This window comes from Gobio gobio (genome assembly GCF_949357685.1).
Source record: "Gobio gobio genome assembly, chromosome: 7".
NCBI classification, from domain to species: Eukaryota; Metazoa; Chordata; class Actinopteri; order Cypriniformes; family Gobionidae; genus Gobio; species Gobio gobio.
Genome location: NC_137103.1, coordinates 36,718,383 through 36,738,952, shown reverse-complemented (window position 1 = coordinate 36,738,952; position 20,570 = coordinate 36,718,383). Strand labels below are relative to the sequence as shown.

The 20,570-nt window shown below is 38.9% G+C and overlaps 1 protein-coding gene across 1 annotated transcript in view; it reads left to right on the top strand.

Annotated features, from left to right (window-relative positions):
- The window catches only part of il1rapl1a (interleukin 1 receptor accessory protein-like 1a), a 95,602-nt gene extending 75,431 nt beyond the window's left edge, over positions 1-20,171 (top strand). Inside the window, exons 7-12 of the mRNA XM_079821322.1 lie at positions 9,071-9,203; positions 11,667-11,812; positions 15,760-15,906; positions 16,097-16,267; positions 17,612-17,656; positions 17,826-20,171. Coding sequence (XP_079677448.1) covers positions 9,071-9,203; positions 11,667-11,812; positions 15,760-15,906; positions 16,097-16,267; positions 17,612-17,656; positions 17,826-18,547 — 1,364 coding nt within the window. The 3' untranslated portion in view covers positions 18,548-20,171. The remainder of the gene's footprint in view (positions 1-9,070; positions 9,204-11,666; positions 11,813-15,759; positions 15,907-16,096; positions 16,268-17,611; positions 17,657-17,825) is intronic.
- Positions 20,172-20,570: the final 399 nt, after the last annotated feature.

Below are 20,570 nucleotides of genomic sequence, written 5' to 3'. Positions count from 1 at the left end.
TAGCCCATTCTGTTTCGTCCATTACCATATCAGAATTTTAGCTTCGGAAACTTCCTCAGCACTTGTATAAACAGTTATATGAACCGTATCAATGGTGTTGGTTTTATCAAAGTGCATGCAAAGTGGATATGCAGTGCAGAAAACAGCGTTTTCTTAACATGTCAACAACATGACATGTAAACATGTTGCTTCTCAGCTACACCTACAGTGTTTGGGGGCGGGTCGAAGGTATGACCACCTTCCGTATTCAAAGAAAGCATAACTGACGCAGGGTATGACGTCGGACAGAGCATTAGTGGTTTAATATGCGAGAGGCATTACACTTTCATCGCAAGTTGAATACAGAAGGTGGTCTGCCGGAAGCTAGATATTTTACATGATAAAGTTTTAAATATGGATATTTTTCTTACAAAAACCCATCAATTTGCTTCAGGTGGCCTTCATCAAGCCCCTGGAGCCGCGTGGATTACGTTTATGATGGATGGATGCACTTTTTTTGCTTCAAACTCATGTTCACTGCCATTATAATGTCTGGAAGATATTTATTAATATAACTCTGATTGTGTTTATCAGAAAGAAGAAAGTCAAATACACCTAGGATGGCTTAAGGGTGAGTAAATCATGGGGTAATTTTCATTTTAAAGTAAACTAATCCTTTAATGGTTTGTTGAATTGTGTGTGTGTATATATATATATATATATATATATATATATATATATATATATATATATATATATATATATATATATATATATATATATATATATATATATATATATATATATATATGCAATGTATATATATGCAAAGTTTCCGAAGCTAAAATTCTGATATGGTAATGGACGAAACAGAATTAAGCAAAATTCCTTGCAAAAAGACTTTCCAATACATCCATCAGGTATGTATTTCTGACATCTTCAACATCAGTAACAATCCTCTCTAATGGAGAAGGAGCAACAGTATTTACTGTTTCATATAGAGTCAGCCACCAATTGTGCAAGTTCTCCCACTTAAAAAGATGAGAGAGGCCTGTAATGTTCATCATAGGTACACTTCAACTATGAGAGACAATGAGAAAAATAAAATCCAGAAAAGAACATTGTCTGATTTGTAAAGAATTTATTTGCAAATTATGCTGGAAAATAAGTATTTGGTCAATAACAAAAGTTAATCTCAATACTTTGTTACATACCCTTTGTTGGCAATGACAGAGGTCAAACGTTTTCTGTAAGTCTCCACAAGGTTTTTACACACTGTTGCTGGTAGTTTGGCCCATTCCTCCATGCAGATCTCCTCTAGAGCAGTGATGTTTTGGGGCTGTTGCTGGGCAACACGGATTTTCAACTCACTCCAAAGATTTTCTGTGGGGTTGAGATCTGGAGACTGGCTAGGCCACCCCAGGACCTTGAAATGCTTCTTATGAAGCCACTCCTTCATTGCCCGGGAGGTGTGTTTGGGATCATTGTCATGCTGAAAGACCCAGCCACGTTTCATCTTCAATGCCCTTGCTGATGGAAGGAGGTTTTTACTCTAAATCTTACGATACATGGCCCCATTCTTTCTTTCCTTTACACGGATCAGTCGTCCTGGTCCCTTTGCAGAAAAACATCCCCAGAGCATAATGTTTCCACCCCCATGCTTCACAGTAGGTATGGTGTTCTTTGGATGCAACTCAGCATTCTTTCTCCTCCAAACACGACAAGTTGAGTTTTTACCAAAAAGTTCTATTTTGGTTTCATCTGACCATATGACATTCTCCCAATTCTCTTCTGGATCATCCAAATGCTCTCTAGCAAACTTCAAACGGGCCCGGACATGTACTGGCTTAAGCAGGGGGACACGTCTGGCACTGCAGGATTTGAGTCCCTGGCGGCGTAGTGTGTTACTGATGGTAACCTTTGTTACTTTGGTCCCAGCTCTCTGCAGGTCATTGACTAGGTCCCCCCGTGTGGTTCTGGGATTTTTGCTCATTTTGACCCCATGGGGTAAGTGGTTGCGTGGAGCCCCAGATCAAGGGAGATTATCAGTGGTCCTGTATGTCTTCCATTTTCTAATAATTGCTCCCACAGTTGATTTCTTCACACCAAGCTGCTTACCTATTGCAGATTCAGTCTTCCCAGCCTGGTGCAGGTCTACAATTTTGTTTCTGGTGTCCTTTGACAGCTCTTTGGTCTTGGCCATAGTGGAGTTTGGAGTCTGACTGTTTGAGGTTGTGGACAGGTGTATTTTATACTGATAACGAGTTCAAACAGGTGCCATTAATACAGGTAACGAGTGGACAGAGGAGCCTCTTAAAGAAGCAGTTACAGGTCTGTGAGAAATCTTGCTTTTTTGTAGGTAACCAAATACTTATTTTCCACCATAATTTGCAAATAAATTCTTTAAAAATTTGCTTTTCTGGATTTTTTTTTTCTCATTCTGTCTCTCATAGTTGAAGTGTACCTATGATAAAAATTACAGGCCTCTCTCATCTTTTTAAGTGGGAGAACTTGCACAATTGGTAGCTGACTAAATACTTTTTGCCCCACTGTGTATTTGTTTATATATACAGTGAAAACAATGAAAACTTAGAAGAAAAAGATCATACTGTGTGGTTTTAATTGGTTATTTTGTTTTATTTATTTATTTTTGTTTGTTAGTAATACCTAATAATTCAATTTGCCAAAGTTTGTGAGGTTCATAGCATTGAATCCTATATATTTCACTTTGTGTTGTGGGTAATTTCCAGTTTTTTTTAGAATCATTCAGGTCAGACGGACAAAAATAAATGCTGGTGGTTGGTCATATATGTCATCCAGACAATATCTTTCCTTCCGGGTGCACACTGTGCGATTTATAATAGTCCTTTAAGATTGTTCCTTGTCAGACTGTACGAACATGATACCCACTGTAAGCCATGTCACACTGTAAGATCTAAGTTTTTATTAATGTCAGACTGTACGATAGTCAGGCGCGTTAAAAACGGACGCACGCAAGAAAACTCGTCCAGAGTTTTATATCATCAATCAATGACGCGTTCGGTGACAGTGAGCTTCATACACGCGGGATTGAAATGGTGGCTACAAAGAAATCTCTAGCGCTCATTTTGGTCATAGTTTGTCTTGAAAAACGAAGATAATTTGACGGTCGTAGGAGAAGTCACACTGCAGGATTGTGCAGCAAATCTTCTGATACTGCCAGAATTTCATCTGAGGTATAAAAATTTTTTTGCAGCGGTCATTAATCGGCTGCCGGTGAACATGTCAAACTAACGATCAAAGACTTCAGATTTTAGCCTAGGATCAGAGGAATCTTTTAGGATTTGCAAAATTTGTCTCAGACGGCCAAATCGTGGCCAAAATCGCACAGTGTGCACCCGGCTTAAGTAAGCTATTCCTGGCCAGAATGTCAGCAAAATGGACACAGATTTGATGTAGATAGTCAAAAGTCTTTCATGTAGCCGAGAAGAAAAAGGCATGGGTGTTTGAGGCTTTTAGAACCAATCGGCTGTTCTTGCATAGAGACACAACAAATACAGTGTCATTTCGCTTTCTACTTGAATCGTCTCTGCACCACTCTTTGATTGTTAACCCTTGACACTATATCCTCTGCGTCTCTCTAAACTATTTGATCTCTGTCCTTTCTGTCCTTCACTTTAATAAGAAGAAATCCTTTCATCTGACATTTCACAACACCTGGCCTCCCTTCTGCTGAGGTTTAGTTTCAGGCGTAGCTTAAACCATACATAAACCACCCGTCAGTCTGTTAACAGACTCAGACTCACCTGCATTCAGAAAAGAGGAGTATTAAACACAAACACACTCACACACACTTGCACGTGTCAAACATAGAGCGTTTCACAGTCAATCATCTACAAACTGTTGGGAGTTACACATACTTGAATAAACTGCCATTTTTATTTCTTTTCCCAGCCTGAGCTCGAAGAATAATCAGATCAAATCAGATTTTCAGCCCAAAAGCACCTCATTTGTGTCCATCCTGGCAGTTTGTCAGATATCCAGAGTTTATTATCTTTCCTTTGGGGATTTGAGCACACAGTCCTCATTGCTGGCTCTTAGAAGCTGATGGAAACCGTAGAGAATGTCCTATTAAATACAAATATAAAAAGATGCCTAGTAGATTAAAGTAATAGTTAACCCAAAAATCATTTGCTCACCCTCATGTCCAAGCCCATGTATATATATTTCTGAAAGATCGTGTGACATTGAAGAGTGCAGTAATGGCTTTGCCATTACGTTTTGTTACATAAATTACGTTTTAAAATATATTAAAATAGTAAACAGTTAAATTGTGATAATATTTCACAATATTACTGTTTTTACTGTATTCTTGTTTTTTTTCTCAATGCAGCCTTGAGCATAAGAGACCCACCCCAAACTTTTTAATGGTATATATGTGTATAATATATTAATTTTTTTATGTTGCTTTCCATTTTTTCTGTCAGAAATAATTGGCTTCTTTTGCTAACCAGCCAAACCTCAAACCATGTTTAAAGGCCAACTGAATTGGTTCTCACATTTGAATGTATTGAATTGACTGTCCTATTGACTCCTCAGTCCATCCTAATGTGATTTAATCTCCAAAACTGCCTACCACAGTTAATCAGCCTTGTGCTACAGTCACATACCAACAGGAAGTCATGTGACGCGTGCGATTTCCACACATGATCTCCCAGGGGTCTGATGGAGTTTGATCCCGCTGTCAGCGGGAGAAAGCTGTACAGAGAGAGCGAGAGAATGCTGAGAGAGAAGAATAGAAGCAGTGGGTTGAATACGTAAGGGCCTGCTGACGCGTTGATATATCTGGATTTAGATTTAGTTTGGAGATTGAAACAGATCCTCTGGAGAAATGCCGCCTTTGTGAGGGGGAGGGGACACATATGTGTCAGTATGTGTGCTTTTGGACCGTTTTAAAACCTCTAGAATAGTTGGTGCTTAAATCGAATGTGTGTGTGAGTCTGTGTTTTATAATAGAAAACTTTCTCTTTGTTCACGAATCTCCCTTTACAATTCAAATGTGCTCACAGCTCTAAAAAAACGGATTAAACTGCACTAATTGTCTTTTCTCTCTCATTTGCACACTCTTTCAGTGTCAGACACACACTCTGTAACATTGGTGAGAGAGGTGCTGAGGCAGGGTCTCTATTATGACATCAGAAAGAAAGGATGAGGGGAGGACAGGGAGTATGAAAGGATCTGCGGAGGAGTACCTGTTCACAAAGCCCTATTCTATACAGATAATTAAAGTCTTACATGTCCCCGTTGGGTTGCACTGCTGAGGAACAAATCAGCTGAAGAATTGGAGGAGGGAAGAAAAAAGATGGATACAAAGAAATCTGTGTGTTCAGTCTGCTAAAGCAGCAGTGCTGTGAGATTCATTCTTTAAATGAAGTGAATTCTCAGTGAAGGTCATAATGTTGACGTAGGTCTCTATTCGTTCATTCATGGCTGTGGGATGTCTTTAGTGTGTGTGTGTGCGTGTGTGTGCGTGTGTGTGCGTGCGTGTGCGTGCGTGTGTGTGCGTGTGTGCGTGTGTGTGTGTGTGTGTGTGTGTGTGTGTGTGTGTGTGTGTGTGTGTGTGTGTGTGTGTGTGTGTGTGTGTGTGTGTGTGTGTGTGTGTGTGTGTGTGTGTGTGTGTTTGCAAAGGAATGCTTGGTCAGTGTTTCGTCTGGGTTGGTAAATGGAGCGAAACACCGCAAGATAACAGCTCAGTACACTTGCCTTTCATTCAAATACATTCAAAAACACACTCAAAACAGCACAATGTCCCTGTATAGAGCTTAGAGCTCTCTCTGGTGGCAGACCTTATTAAACATCAGCTTTTTCTAACTGCTTCCTAAATGATGTATTGAAATTGCTAAATTATTCCATATCTGAGTGTGTTATCCTCTGATTAGGAGGCAGGCGAGATTGTGGTGATAACAGAGGAGGCAACAACTAGATTTGCATTTTCTAAAGAAAATGCCAGAGCTTGCAAGTCAGCAACTGAATACTGTTAAAGTATTAGTTAAGCTTGGGTTTACACATAGTTATGTGTTAAAAAAATGCCGCATTTGCTGTTGTCATGGCAATCAGCACATACACGGCTGTGCACGAGAATAAACACACAACGCATGATTACACCAATCAGAATTCTCTATGCAAATAGATGTAAGAAAGAAATACTGAATATTAAGCACATTGATAATAGTAGGAAATCAGCATATTAGAATGATTTCTGAAGAATCATGTGACACTGAAGACTAGAGTAATGATGCTGAAAATTCAGCTTTGCCATCAGAGGAATACGTTACATTTTAGAATATATTTAACTGGAAAGCAAGTTTAAATTGCAGCCATATTTGCTGTTTTACTGTATTTTTGATCAAATATATCCAGCCTTGGTGAGCATAAGAGTCAAAAACGTTAGAAAATCTTATCAACCCCATTACTTTGAACGATAGTGTAGATAACTGTCTGCATAACACTTTGGCCTGAAGTTATGGCAAAAATGTATGAAGTGAAAAAAGATATAAACAAAATATAGCATTTGAGGAATTTCAAAGGAATATTTGTACTGCCTTAGCACTAGTATCTTGAAAAGGAAAGTGTGTCAAGATAAACTTGACAAAGTTTTTTTCCTGAAAGATAAAAAATATATATATTTTTAAAAATCCTTGAAATTTCAAGGTTACAGAGCATTAAGCATTTATGCAGCATTAAGCATTTATGCAACATTAAGTGTTGAGAGAAATATACAAAGCCAGAAAACTAGAGAAACCAAAAAGATAGATGATTCAGAAAGTTCCACTGGACGTCTGTCAGATTTTTCAGCATCCATCCACTATGGAAAAATCAGTTAGAAAAGATAGCACAGTCAGACAGATGCACTAAATGACTGATTTGGATCATTAAAAAAACAAACTCAGGTTTGTAAAATAACAGTATGTTAATTTAGCTAGGGTATGCCGTTGCTAAGGTGTTCTGAGTGTTAGTTTGTTTCTTTTTGGTTGTAAGTGGTTGTTCGAGTGTTGCTAAGTGGTTGCTGTGTGTACGGCCGTATACAGGTCAAAGGGCTGCTCCTAATCCAGGATCTTGTCATTTTGAGACTGGAATGCTGCAGTGCTGTTTTGGCCGTCCTTCAAACTAGCTCAATTATGCCTAGCGCAATTTAAGAGCATGTCAATGTATCTGGTCATTAACCAACCAGAGAGGGCCCACGTTTCACACCTCTCGGTCTTGCTCCACTGACACCCTAATCAAATTCAAATTCAAATCTCTTTTCTCTGCTCTTTTCCAGTTGCGCTTCTGCCCTAGCTTTTGTTTACTCTTGAAATGCAGTATTGTGGCACTGCTAATGTTGCTGGCTCCTGTATGATAAATAGCTTGTGTTTTCTCTTATTTGAAAGTCGCTTTGGATAAAAGCGTCTGCTAAATGATTAAATGTAAATGTAATTGATTTAAATGTCTCAAACTGTGAATGTCTGAACATTAGCATCTCATAAATGTAATTTGTGTTTACTATTATATGTCAACAATACATCAAACCTAGTATCAGTTAAATTTCTGACTTGATGTCATTCACAGTATGCGTGTATGGTGCTGTTTTACACACTCATGGTCTCAGTATCTCTTTGATCAGATGCTCCACATGTACTTCACATCCTGGTGAGAGACAGACGCTATTTCTGGGTTGTTTGGGTGCCCGGAGCAAGATTTTCCCTGGTGCTGGGCCTTATTCGTTGGTAGTCTAAAGACATGCCTAATTAACGTCAAACAACTGAGAAACATTCACAACCTTAAGGCGGATATACCACCTCAACCGCAACTAAAAGAAAGAAAGAAACAGCCCTTCAAACCACTGAAAATAAACATGTTCATAAAGTAAAATAAACTCACTGTTTTGGGGATAGTAGTTCTCAGTTTTGCATTTTCTTTTCTTTTTTTAATTAGCTTGAGATCAAACAATAATTTCCCAATCCCTTAGGATTCGCAGACCCCTGTTAAAGACTCTTGATTTACAAGTATAGATCTCAACGATCCTGATGCTTTGAAAGTGTTTAAAAGTAAACTTTTACATGTAAACTTTTAAAAGAAATTCAATTCAAAGTAAAGGGGAAGACGTATATTTTATATGCTATCTGAAGGAAATGGTATACATCAATCATTCATACACTGTGTAAATACTTTAAAACAAGGCTCTTTTTTCGTTTCTCGTTTTTTCAGCCCAAGGATGGATAGAGACAGAGCAGGAACCTACTGTTACATATTGTAGTGTAGCATTATAACTGGGTTATGATCATTTATATATAAGTTTGATGCATATTTTGTTTAACACTGTTTTTTTTTTCTTCACAAAAATGTGTGATATCAATAATTTGCACACTTCTAAGGTTCATGTTAAAGATCCTTGCTTTAGCAGAGTAAATCTAATTGATTTTAATGCTTTACAAAAAGCACAGTTTAAATTCTAACATCATTTACTCACCATCATGTCGTTCCAAACCTGTATGACTTTCTTTCTTCTGTGGAACATAAAAGAAGATATTCTGAGAAACCAAACAATTTGGTTCTCATTGACTTCAATTGTATGGACAAAAATACAATGGATGTCTTTTGGAACAGAAACCGTTTGATTGCCAACTTTCTTCATACCCATGCTTTTGTGTTTCGCAAAAGAAAGAAATGCAGGTTTGGAATAACATCATAATTGTGAGTAAATGATGGCAGAATTTTAATTTCAGGGTGTTTAAAAGAAATCTTAAAGAAGAACTGAAAACAAACTGCATTTTATATGCTCTCAGGAGGAAATGGTATACTAACTATAGTGTATTGTCAAGAAAAACTTTTCAAGCACACTGGTGAGTCTCATTAAACTACAATATGCCATTGTGAGCTTGTCAGCTGCCATTGATTACATGGAGACCCCCTAGTGGCCAGTGCAGGGAAATTGTTTCTGTCGTCACAAACACAGTATGGGCTCTACATTTTCTTACATAAGGCAACAATCCCTGGGCGGATGAACTATTGAATCAAAACAGAAGGAAGTTTGGTGTCAATGTGTAATAACAAACCTGCCTCCCCCCTGCAGGAAGCATGCTGAACCTTACATGCAGAGCCTTCTTCGGGTACAGTGGGGACATCAGTCCACTTGTTTACTGGATGAAAGGAGAGAAGTTCATTGAGGACATGGACCAGAGTCGCATTCGAGAGAGTGAAATCAAGTAAGAAGGAACACAATGGAAGTGAGAATAAATGTTTTGCTGCAAAATAAAAATAATAAATACTTGCTAAATTTAGGATGTCTTATGAAAACCATGTGCAAACAGAAGAATTGCAAGAATATTGCATTAGGTATATGAAAGCAGCTTAGACTGGTATTTATTTATGTATCAATATAAAAGAGTTAGTGATGGGTTTCCTAACAAAAATAGCATTTTGGCCATACTTTGAGTTCAATGTAAAATACCACGGTAAAAGAATAAGGTTATCATTCAGGACCATGGTATACAGGGAGTGCAGAATTATTAGGCACGTTGATTTTCTGATCATATTTTTTTTCCAGGCACATTTGACCAATTCCAAACCACAGTAATCCTAATAACTACTATTGATTTAGTATTTAATAATGTATAAGTGATATATAATTGTTCATGAAGGCTGGAAATGAAAATCACCTTATATTCAGGTGTGCAGAATTATTAGGCATGTTTTCTTTTACAGATAAATTGAGCCAAAAAAGAGATTTAACTCAGACTGAAAAGTCAAAAAGTATTAAATGCCCATGAGAAGGATGCAATACTAATGCAATACTAGACATTGCAGTTAAGGCATGACCATTGGACAGTGAAATGCTCGTTGGGTCAGCAGGGTCAGACAAAAACATGTGGCGGAGAAAAGACACCTGTTAACTGCAAAAGAATTAAGAATTAAGGTGAAGAATTAAGTGTGAAACCATCAGGAACCCTTTAGTCTCCAGCGCCACCATTTTCCAAAGCTGCAACCTACCTGGAGTCTCCAGAAGTGCAAGGTGTCAGGATCTCAGAGACTTCAGTTAGGTAAAGAATCCTAAAAAATGACCCCCACTAAATAAGAATCACAAGCTGAAGTGTTGTAAAATACATGAAGAAGGTTTTTTTATAGGCTTTATGGACAGATAGGTTGAGAATGACTCTTGAAGGACCAGCACCACATCCTCTAGTACCACTGTTTGAAGAATTCATCTTCCAGAATCTGGCAGTACGTTTTGGGAGTTCATTTTAGTCCATCCTGAAGTCCGTTTTGCAGAGATGGACTAAAATGAACTCCCAAAACGTACTGCCAGATTCTGGAAGATGAATTCTTCAAACAGTGGTACTAGAGGATGTGGTGCTGGTCCTTCAAGAGTCACTCTCAACCTATCTGTCCATAAAGCCTATAAAAAAAAACTTCTTCATGTATTTTACAACACTTCAGCTTGTGATTCTTATTTAGTGGGGGTCATTTTTTAGGATTCTTTACCTAACTGAAGTCTCTGAGATCCTGACACCTTGCACTTCTGGAGACTCCAGGTAGGTTGCAGCTTTGGAAAATGGTGGCGCTGGAGACTAAAGGGTTCCTGATGGTTTCACCCTTAATTCTTCACCTTAATTCTTAATTCTTTTGCAGTTAACAGGTGTCTTTTCTTCACCACCTGTTTTTGTCAGATCCTGCTGACCCAACGAGCATTTCACTGTCCAATGGTCATGCCTTAACTGCAATGTCTAGTATTGCATTAGTATTGCATCCTTCTCATGGGCATTTAATACTTTTTGACTTTTCAGTCTGAGTTAAATCTCTTTTTTGGCTCAATTTATCTGTAAAAGAAAACATGCCTAATAATTCTGCACACCTGAATATAAGGTGATTTTCATTTCCAGCCTTCATGAACAATTATATATCACTTATACATTATTAAATACTAAATCAATAGTAGTTATTAGGATTACTGTGGTTTGGAATTGGTCAAATGTGCCTGGAAAAAAAATATGATCAGAAAATCAACGTGCCTAATAATTCTGCACTCCCTGTATATCAAAGTGCGAATGTACTACTGTTCCACCACACTGTTTTTTAATCGAATACAAGAAACAGTTGCTTTTAAAACTAGCTTCCACTGTGAAATCGTTTATTCAATATGATAGATGGTGCACCGTAAAGCACACTTTAAATGTTCACTGAGATCTCGACAGTACATTTTCAATTACTGATATCACAAGCTTGTATATGAGCCTATTTATATCTAGCAGGGGTGGTCGCTGTGATGACACACTATTATTAATTCCCCTGTCTGAAAGAGAGCTGGATCAGAGCGGCTCTGAATACATCCTAATAACACAGCAAAATGTATCGCGCACCATGCTTCGAATGCATTTGCATTTACATGCAGTTAAGGAGCAGCGATGTCAGCATCTTTTAAATGAAATTTCAGTTTCAAATGATTCAGCCAGGACAAACAAGAGAGTGAATGTTTTGTTTTAATTAAATGAGAGCCCCATTTGTTGAGTGCCGACCAAACCCAAAGCCCTTCCTCCCAAAATTTCTAATCTCTACAAGCTGCTCAGTCTAAAATTTATCCCCAAAATCCTCTGTCAAAAGGGGCTAATTAAAAAACTTTGATTCCACAGCCCATGTTGAACAATGGCTCATTGTTTCGTTATCTCCACCAGGACCATCAGAGAACACCTGGGTGAACAGGAAGTGTCCATTACTCTGACCATAGACTCACTGGAGGAGGTAGATCTGGGTAATTATTCCTGTTATGCGGAAAATGGCAATGGGAGACGACAAGCCAACGTACAGATTGGGAAACGAGGTAACACATTCAGCAGTAACACACATGAACTCAACCAGCTGCTTCTCATTTAAAGAAACTGAGTAATGTGAGTAATTTACTCACTTTTTATCTTGTTTGTATGACTTTCAAGAGATTTTCAAGAGGTGTTTTGAAGAATATTAAGGTGACCAGGGGCTGTCAAATAAAATAAAGCACCATAAAAATAAAAAAATTAACTTTACTCTAGTCTTCAGTGTCACAGAAATCATTCTAATGTGCTGCTTTGGTGCACAAGAAATATTTTTTTATTATTATCAAAACAGTTGCTTTGATAATCACAATTAATTGATTAATTTTGCAACTTAAAGTATTATGTCCCTAGAAAATTTCTGGCCTGACTCTTCTTAAAATGTGAAACCTACAAAGAAACTTGACAAAAAAAGATCTACCTGCGGACGCAGTAAGCAAGGGACGCTGGCAGACAGCTTGACCCAGCGTTATCCAGAGTTCTGCAAGAAATGACTGAGAAAATGACAAAGGTGTTTGATGACACCGATGGCTGGGGTTGACCTCGCCCTCTTTCAGGAAAAAAACCAACTGCTTGATTCCGGTAGACGTGCGGTGCAAAAAGGGGACCTGATATTTCAGAACAGCAGAATCTCGTTTTATCAAGATTTCTCTGCCACCGTTCAACGCAAGTGAAGGAAGTTCTACACAGTACGGCAAAAGCAGCAGATGGGAGCCCAGTATGTTATGCAGAGTCCAGCTAATTTGTGGGTGGCCATCGGTAAAGTTACATTTGAATGAGATTTATTTACAGTTTGTATACAATGAGTATCGAATAGATGAAATGATAATGTTCTTTGGCGTAGGCCCCGTCAATAGTCCGAATCCGGAGGGTAGCGGATGCTTACAGTTCCTGCCTGAAGATGAAGGCAGGAGCGGAGCCTACCCCCTGATGTATGGACCGGGGCCGACCTGGTGGTGGGGAGGATGGGGGTGAACGCCGGTGTCAGCATCTGCGAACGTAGTAATGGGTGGGAACAGAACTTGCATACTACAGATGATGAAAAATGATTGGCTAGATAGATAATTAATGAATGACGTGACATTTGAGTCTACCAGGTAGAACTACGGCAGAGCTCCCATTTCCCTAAATGGTGACGATTAAAAATTGGGGGCACCGCAATATGACTAAATTATTCAGTTGTATTATTCCATTGTTGGGGGGAGGCGGGATATTAATAAATTAATATTGAACAATAATGACATAAGATTGAAAATTCATACATATTTGTTCTATCAAATAAGATCAATATTTTGACAGCCCCTAGTGACTATACTTTTGTGTATATATTTTTGTTGTATGGAAAAGAGCAGCTTGGACGTTCTTCAAGTCTGCGCCTTTTTTGTCCCATAGAAGCAAGAAAGTCATACAGGTTTGGAACAACATGAGGTTGAGTAAATGATGACAGGGTTTAAATTTTTAGGTAAACTATCCCTTTAATGTGCTGTGGGATTTTTGTACATAAACAGCACAGCATGTTCCTGTGTCTCCCTCCTCTTCTCTGCCTGTCTCTTTCTTGCTCTCCTTTAGGGAAATGCATCAGCATCCAAAATTCACTGTCTTTTTTAGAGAGCTGCTTTGAAGGCATCCTATCTTCTCTTTTAATGGCAGTTCAGAGGAGGAGATGGCTTCAGCAGTTCACACACATTCTCTCCCTCTCAGCCCAACTCAAAAGTCATTCAACTGTTCTCACATACACACAAATGAATAAACACACTCTCTCTCTCTCTCTCTCTCTCTCTCTCTCTCTCTCTCTCTCTCTCTCTCTCTCTCTTTCAACTCGTCTTAGCCGTACACACATATTTCTGCAGATAATCTCAAAGCCACACACACAAACCAAATCTCTCATATGTACCCCCCCCCCCCCTCTCCTTCAGCTCATTGCGGAGCACACAAACACACATGCTTTCACAATCTTTCAGCCTCTCTGAAGCATCCGAATATATCTTGCGTGTTTTCCTCCATTAGCTGTAGCGCAGAGGAGCTTTGAACAATATGAACATCATTAGCACTTAATCATTCTGAAGTCATTTCGCGTTTCTCACCCCTTGTGTATGTCCTTAACGCAGCATGAATTTCCATGCTGGTCCAGGCTGGTTTGGTGCTGATGTGGCTGGTAGATTTGCTAGTGAAGCTAATTGACAAAGGAAGTCTTGCCATCAAGCCTGATGCCAGCTAACCTAGAATCCTATGCTAGGGATCAGGGACCATATTGCTCAAAATTACTTAAGTCTTAAATTAAAATCTGACTAGAATTGAATCTTCCAACTGAAATTGCCATGGTTACTAAACAGATGAAGTAGTATTCTAGGCTTGGTTTCTGTAATAGAGTGCAACAGTTCTGTAAGTAAAACTCCCATTCATTTTCACCACAGGGGAAATGATTTTTAACATTATTTATAAATCTTTAAAGACAGACCTACTGTGAGCTACGAGATTGTTAATTTATGTTATATGGTTTTGTTGAAGCAACCAGCCAGCATTATTTTTTTTTTAAGTCCCCCTGTTGTCAATAATTGCATCCCTTTAACCAGTATTTGATCACCAACACGACATATGCCTTAAAGCTATGCCTTACAATAGCTTGAATGTAACTCTACACCCTTGCATCATGTATTATACGCGGATCCATGTATATGCAAATTATCCCCGCCTCCACTCACTCACACCAGCTCAGAGATCCACTTGGTCAACTTCACTGTAGTAAACACTGCACAATGGTATCGCGCTTCACAACGTCGGACACACAACGGTAATGAATATGATTAGTCTTTTGCTTCACTACGTTATCAAACAGCTAATAATGTGTTGCTTATGTTACACAAACCATGTTCTGTTTGCCATCTCAGTCTGTCTTCTAAAAATCAGTATCCTTAAGAACACTTTGAGAATGTCAGTGGAGAAAGGTGTGTAGTTCATCGTAATATACATAATTCACCCCCTATATTGCTAAATGTACATGATTTTTCATATCAACAGAAAAATATTATTTGGGATAACCTGGCTTCTCTTGAGACTCAACGCCCTCCCGCACGTTGATGTGATTGGTTACAAGGTAGTTTGCGACGTAAGGAACACTGGCGATTTCAAACCGCGTTTTTAAGTTCACTGCAGCTTTAAAGAGAAAATACTCATCAATGGTTTTGACTTATGAATTTGCACATGGTTTATCTTAAAGCATATTAAAACACCACAACATTAAAAACATTTCACCACAGGGGGTCTTTAAATAATCATGTTCAACAGCAGAATTCCTAGTGGGAAAAGTCCATGTGAACTTACCCATGATTCTGCAGAGAATCTCCACCAACCAGAGAATCTTGACAAACAAATTGCGGCAAAAACACTCAGCCACTCCCATGAAGCACTGTAACTGTAAAGTCAGTTTCCCTATGCTCTCAAACTACTGAAATATTTGTATGTGTAATATGCATGTTTGAATAAATGTAAAAAAAAAAAATCTATTTTATAGTAAACATATTTAAATCAAGTCTTTGCTTTACCTCATCAAGGGCATCTTTTTGTTTGATTTCAAATATTTTTTTGCTTCAAATCAAAGTTTGTAATGTTGATTCCTCATGGCTCATGGCTGGTTGGTTTGGTTTGTGGCATATTACTCTTAAACGAAGACTTCTATGGGAAAAATACTTCTGGAACCAAGGCTGCTGAAAAAGTATATGGGCACTGTTGCACTCTATAAAGCTACAGCATTAAAAAACGAAAAATATGCTGGTATTACCGTGTTACCGTGGTTTTCTTTGATTTGTAGTATGTGGAATTACCAGCTTATCCCAGCACTCATGTATTTTTACAGACTGAAGAGTTTGAATGCGTGCTATGCTACTGTTAATGTATTCCAGGAAGAATTGTCAGCTTAGAGAACTTCATTTTGTCTCTCTTTCCATTTTGTGTCTCTCAGTGGAGCTGATGTACACCGTTGAGTTGGCGGGTGGTCTGGGTGCGATTCTTCTGCTGTTGGCGTTGTTATTATCTGTGTATAAGTGCTACAGGATTGAGCTGCTGCTCTGCTACAGGCATCACTTTGGTGGGGAGGATACAGATGGAGGTAAAGCCCCACACACTCCCCCTACAGGAGTTACTGAGCACAACACTGCAGCAATTACATATTTGAATCTGATTGTTACTACAGTATGTAATTACGATTAGGACTCTTTTTTTTTTTCATCAGAAGCATTGTAACATTTTATAATTTCTTTCTTTCTGTCTTTCTTTCTTTCTTTCTTTTTTCACCTCAGAAAATAAAGAGTATGATGCCTACCTGTCCTACAGTAAGGTGGAGCTGGATCAGTGGGGTCAGGAATTACAGGAGGAGGAGCGCTTTGCTTTGGAGATTCTCCCTGATGTCCTGGAGAAACATTATGGATACAAACTCTTCATCCCTGACCGAGATCTCATTCCTACCAGCAGTATGTGCAGAATGTGTGTTTTGTGTGATTGCATGCATGTCTTTGTTAGTGTGTTTGTAAATGTTGTCTTAAATGTTTAAAACATTTTCATTAGCACAAGCCGGATGTTCACAGATATAATCAGACAAATGAATTTCTTGTGAAGTTTAAGGAGTGTATATTCAGATACCCACAACAATCACACAAAAAAGTTGTATAGATAGATTTGACAAACAGCACTAATTGTACAGAACTAATGAAAACTCCTCGATCATTCATAATGAAGTGTGACATTTTCATCTCATAAACATGGTAGCAGCACTGGATTTACCTTGCTTCCTAATACTGCAAAGTAATTTAATAATTTGTAATTAACTCTAATTAAAGTCCCTCATCAGCATTAATATGATCAGAAAGCCTTGTGTTGACTAGAAAATAGCTTAATAACTTTTAGTCATAAAACTTTCCGTAGAACCAAGCGATAATAGAGTGCTGCAGGTATGACGTCACTTTGTAGGCCAACCAGCAGTTAGCATCGCATTGGTTCCCTTGAGAAAAACCCAATAGGATTTTCCCTTAGGCTTTTGGATTATCGCTAAAAACAAGCTCTGTGAGCAACAAAAGTTTGATACATGCACGATACATGCAAGATAATTATCACAGATGAACACTTTTATGAATTTTGAAGCCTAAATGCAGTCACCAGAAGTAAAAAGCTAAAGCTAGGCTATAAACGAACTACACCGCGGTGACCTCAACACCGCTTGACTTCAACATCACCACCACTAAGCTAAACACTAAAAACATTTTCCCAGAACGCTTGAGTTAGAATAGTTTATAAGAGAACAATTATAAGCATAATGAGGCTGTAAAAGCAAGCTGAGGTTACCTGCTCAGCGTGATGACGTTTAATCTCCTCCACAGCCTCTGTAGCTAGTCCCATTTAGCCATTTGTTAGAAACCGCCTTTTTCAAGTTACGTAACAGCTAAAAAATAAACACAAGTGGGGTAATATTTTTGTATTTTATGTTGTAGAATAAAACGTGAAAATGTCTTGAGCTTGTGTTCACCACAGACCTTATTTCAGCCATTTAGCCAAAACCCCATTAAAAAAAACACATTGACTTCGGGACATTGGAACTGGAAGTGCTAAAATGCTAACCTGCTAAATGTCATACCTGCACCACTCTTATTTAAACAATTATTAATATTCCAAATGTGGGCAAGTACAATAATAACAATGATATATTTTATTATGCGAGCCATCAGAGCCCGTTTATGTGATACTGTGTTTGTTTTCATCATATGTCAGGTGTTTTTGCCCTGTATGTGTGCTGTGTCTGAAAGCTGAATGTTTATGTCCAGGTATGAGCAGTCAGCATTACCAGGATGACACACATCTTCTTAGAGGTACAGCTTTGTTTGAATGCAAAAACACGGGTACACACAGATTGTTGTTCATGAATGACTGTGGTTGTTGTGTCTTAAATGTGCGTTTGTCTTTAAATGTGCATTATTTTCAGCCCTCAGATGATCTTTTATTTTGGTATTACAGTTTCTTTCTTTGTCTGTCATGTAGCTTACATCGAGGATGTGTCCCGCTGCGTAGACATGAGTAAACGCCTGATCATCGTGCTGACCCCGAGCTACGTGCTGCGTCGCGGGTGGAGTATATTTGAGCTGGAGTCCCGTCTGCGCAACTCTCTGGTTTCAGGGGACATTAAAGTGATCTTAATTGAGTGTGCCGATCTGCGAGGAGTCATTAACTACCAGGAGGTGGAGGAGTTAAAACAGTCCATTAAATGCCTGAGCGTGGTACACTGGAACGGCCCACAGAGCAACAAGCCCGGCTCGCGCTTCTGGAAGCAACTCCGCTACACCATGCCGTACCGCCGCCCCCAGCAAACCCTCACCAATCACGCACTGGACGCTGGGGAACCCGGCCCCTTCGCCGACCTGCAGACCGTCTCGGCCATCTCCATGGCCACGGCCACATCCGCCGCCTTGGCACCGGCTCACCCCGAGCTGCGCCCATCCCTGCGGAGCTCGTACCGCTCGCACTCGCTGGCACGGCAGAAACACTCGCACTACCGCAGCTACGACTACGAGCTGCCCTTCACGGCCGGAGGCACGCTGCCACCCCAGCACACCTACTGCAACCTGCCCCTCACCCTCCTGAACGGCCAGCGGCCCGTCAACAACAAGACCCTGCGCCAACACAGCCTGGACGAGCACCACGGCAATAACGCCATGCTCCCGCTGCTGCCCAGAGAGACGAGCATCTCCAGCGTCATCTGGTAAAGACCGAGGAAGAGAAGCATACTCAGTATGGGCCACCTGGCATGGGGGACTAAATAAGCTGGCATACAGCACAGGACACAATGAGGTTAGTGGGTTCCTGTGAGCAAAATGATCGTTCTGTCCACGCTAAGTGGGTCTGAGGATGTGAGTCTTCTGTTGGGCCGTGCTCCTGCGGTGAGGGACGACGTAGTGCCATATCTGTAGGCGTGAACTGAGCATATAAAGTCACACCACACGGAGGTATACAGGGTCTCGTGTAGATGTTAGCGTTATATTTGTAGCAACGCTGTCTTCCTGTCTCCATGTTCGGTTTGATCACGCCATCTATTTTTACTCGTTAATGCTTGATGCTTTTGTTTTGTCCCTTTTTCTTCTTTTTTTAGGTTTGACATGGACATTTGATTGAGAATTTGTTTTTGTTTTTTTCTACCTTCTTTTGAAATGGACTGAAATATTCCTAGTTTGATTTTAGCTACTGTCGTTCTGCTCGGAAGCTACTGCGTTTTGTTCCGTCCCTCTTTCTGTTGTCCGATGTAAGGTATGTATTTATGGTTTTAATTGCAAAATTTTCAAGAAGGAAATATATTACAAATTATGCAAAATATACGAAAGCCTAAAGGGGTCGACAGAGGTGATCAGAGAGCGGTGCTGTCTTCTTTTACGAGAGGAACAGCATCATTTCTCAAATATTAAGAGGATTTTAAAAGACGAGAAATCTATTTTTATATCTGAAGAGTGCTGTTTCTCTCTAATACCACAGGGTCATTGGGACAATGGGACTGAAGACTCTCTTATTTGTGAATTTGGGTATTTTATACAGTTTGCTACATTGTTCTCATCTGTGGAGAAAAGAAAATGTTTTATGTTAACTTCTGAAACAATAATCAGCTGCATTTTTGTTTGTATTTTCTTTAATTTATGTTCATATTCTAGGACCTTTGATCCACAGACAAACTTTTTCGCCTTTTTTTTTTTCAAATTTCTAATTCGTTTAACTCTCAGTCTGACGTCTAACTCACTGGTTACATGCTTGTCTTTTTCTCCTCTAGCTGCTGTGTAACTCAGATACATGCTGGCATGTTTCACAGAGGGACACGGGCCTGTATACTCGCATTCTAGTATAGGGTATCAAATAATCTTCGCTTGAATACATACTATATGATTTAATAAATGCCCAAAGTCAACATATGTCGTATCTTGTCTAGAGGTTTTACTGATCTAGGGGTTTTCTCTTATGGCAGCATGTACTGATGAATCTAAGGGGGAAAAACACAAAGCTAGAATCAGAATCAACTGGTTTGACAGTAAAAAAGAGGTCTAACTGTAAAAAAAATATATATATTTGAAACTATTCCTGTAATTTCTTTTCTCCTCTTTTTCCTTAGAATTTTTTTTTTTTTTTCAAAATTCAGTTGCAAAAAAAGTTGTTTATAAAAAATAATTAGAATTATGTATGAATGTTCACCTCTTGAGTATGCATAGAGACTAGTTGTGTATCCTGATTTGAATATTTACTGTATTATGAACAACAGCTATCACAGAGAGATGTGTGATCTCTCTAGTGGCACAATCATTTTTCTTTTTATATTGTTTCTCACTGTGTACAGTAAAGTCACAAACCACTATAAGCTGGTCGGTGAAATTTTGTGTGTGTGTGCTTGTGTGTGTATGGTTGGAGAGGAGTGTCGGGCCTCAGTGTATTGTCTGTAAAAGACAATTTGAGAGCCAAACTCAAGGTTTTAGGTTCTAGGTGAGTTGCTAAAACTGAATATCACAATTATGCTTTTGAACAATATGCTAAAGCACTACAGTTGAATAGGCAAAAAATAATTTCCTATCATATTATGCATATGAATGCACCTCTTTAAATGAAAGAGAAAAAGGAGATCTAATATATGCACTTTTTTCTGTATTACTACAAACAGACTGTGAAAATAAAAATGTATTTTATTGTTATAGAATGGAAAGTAGTCTTTGAAACTGGATGAAAGCATGTAGACAGATACCATTTATAAATATTTAA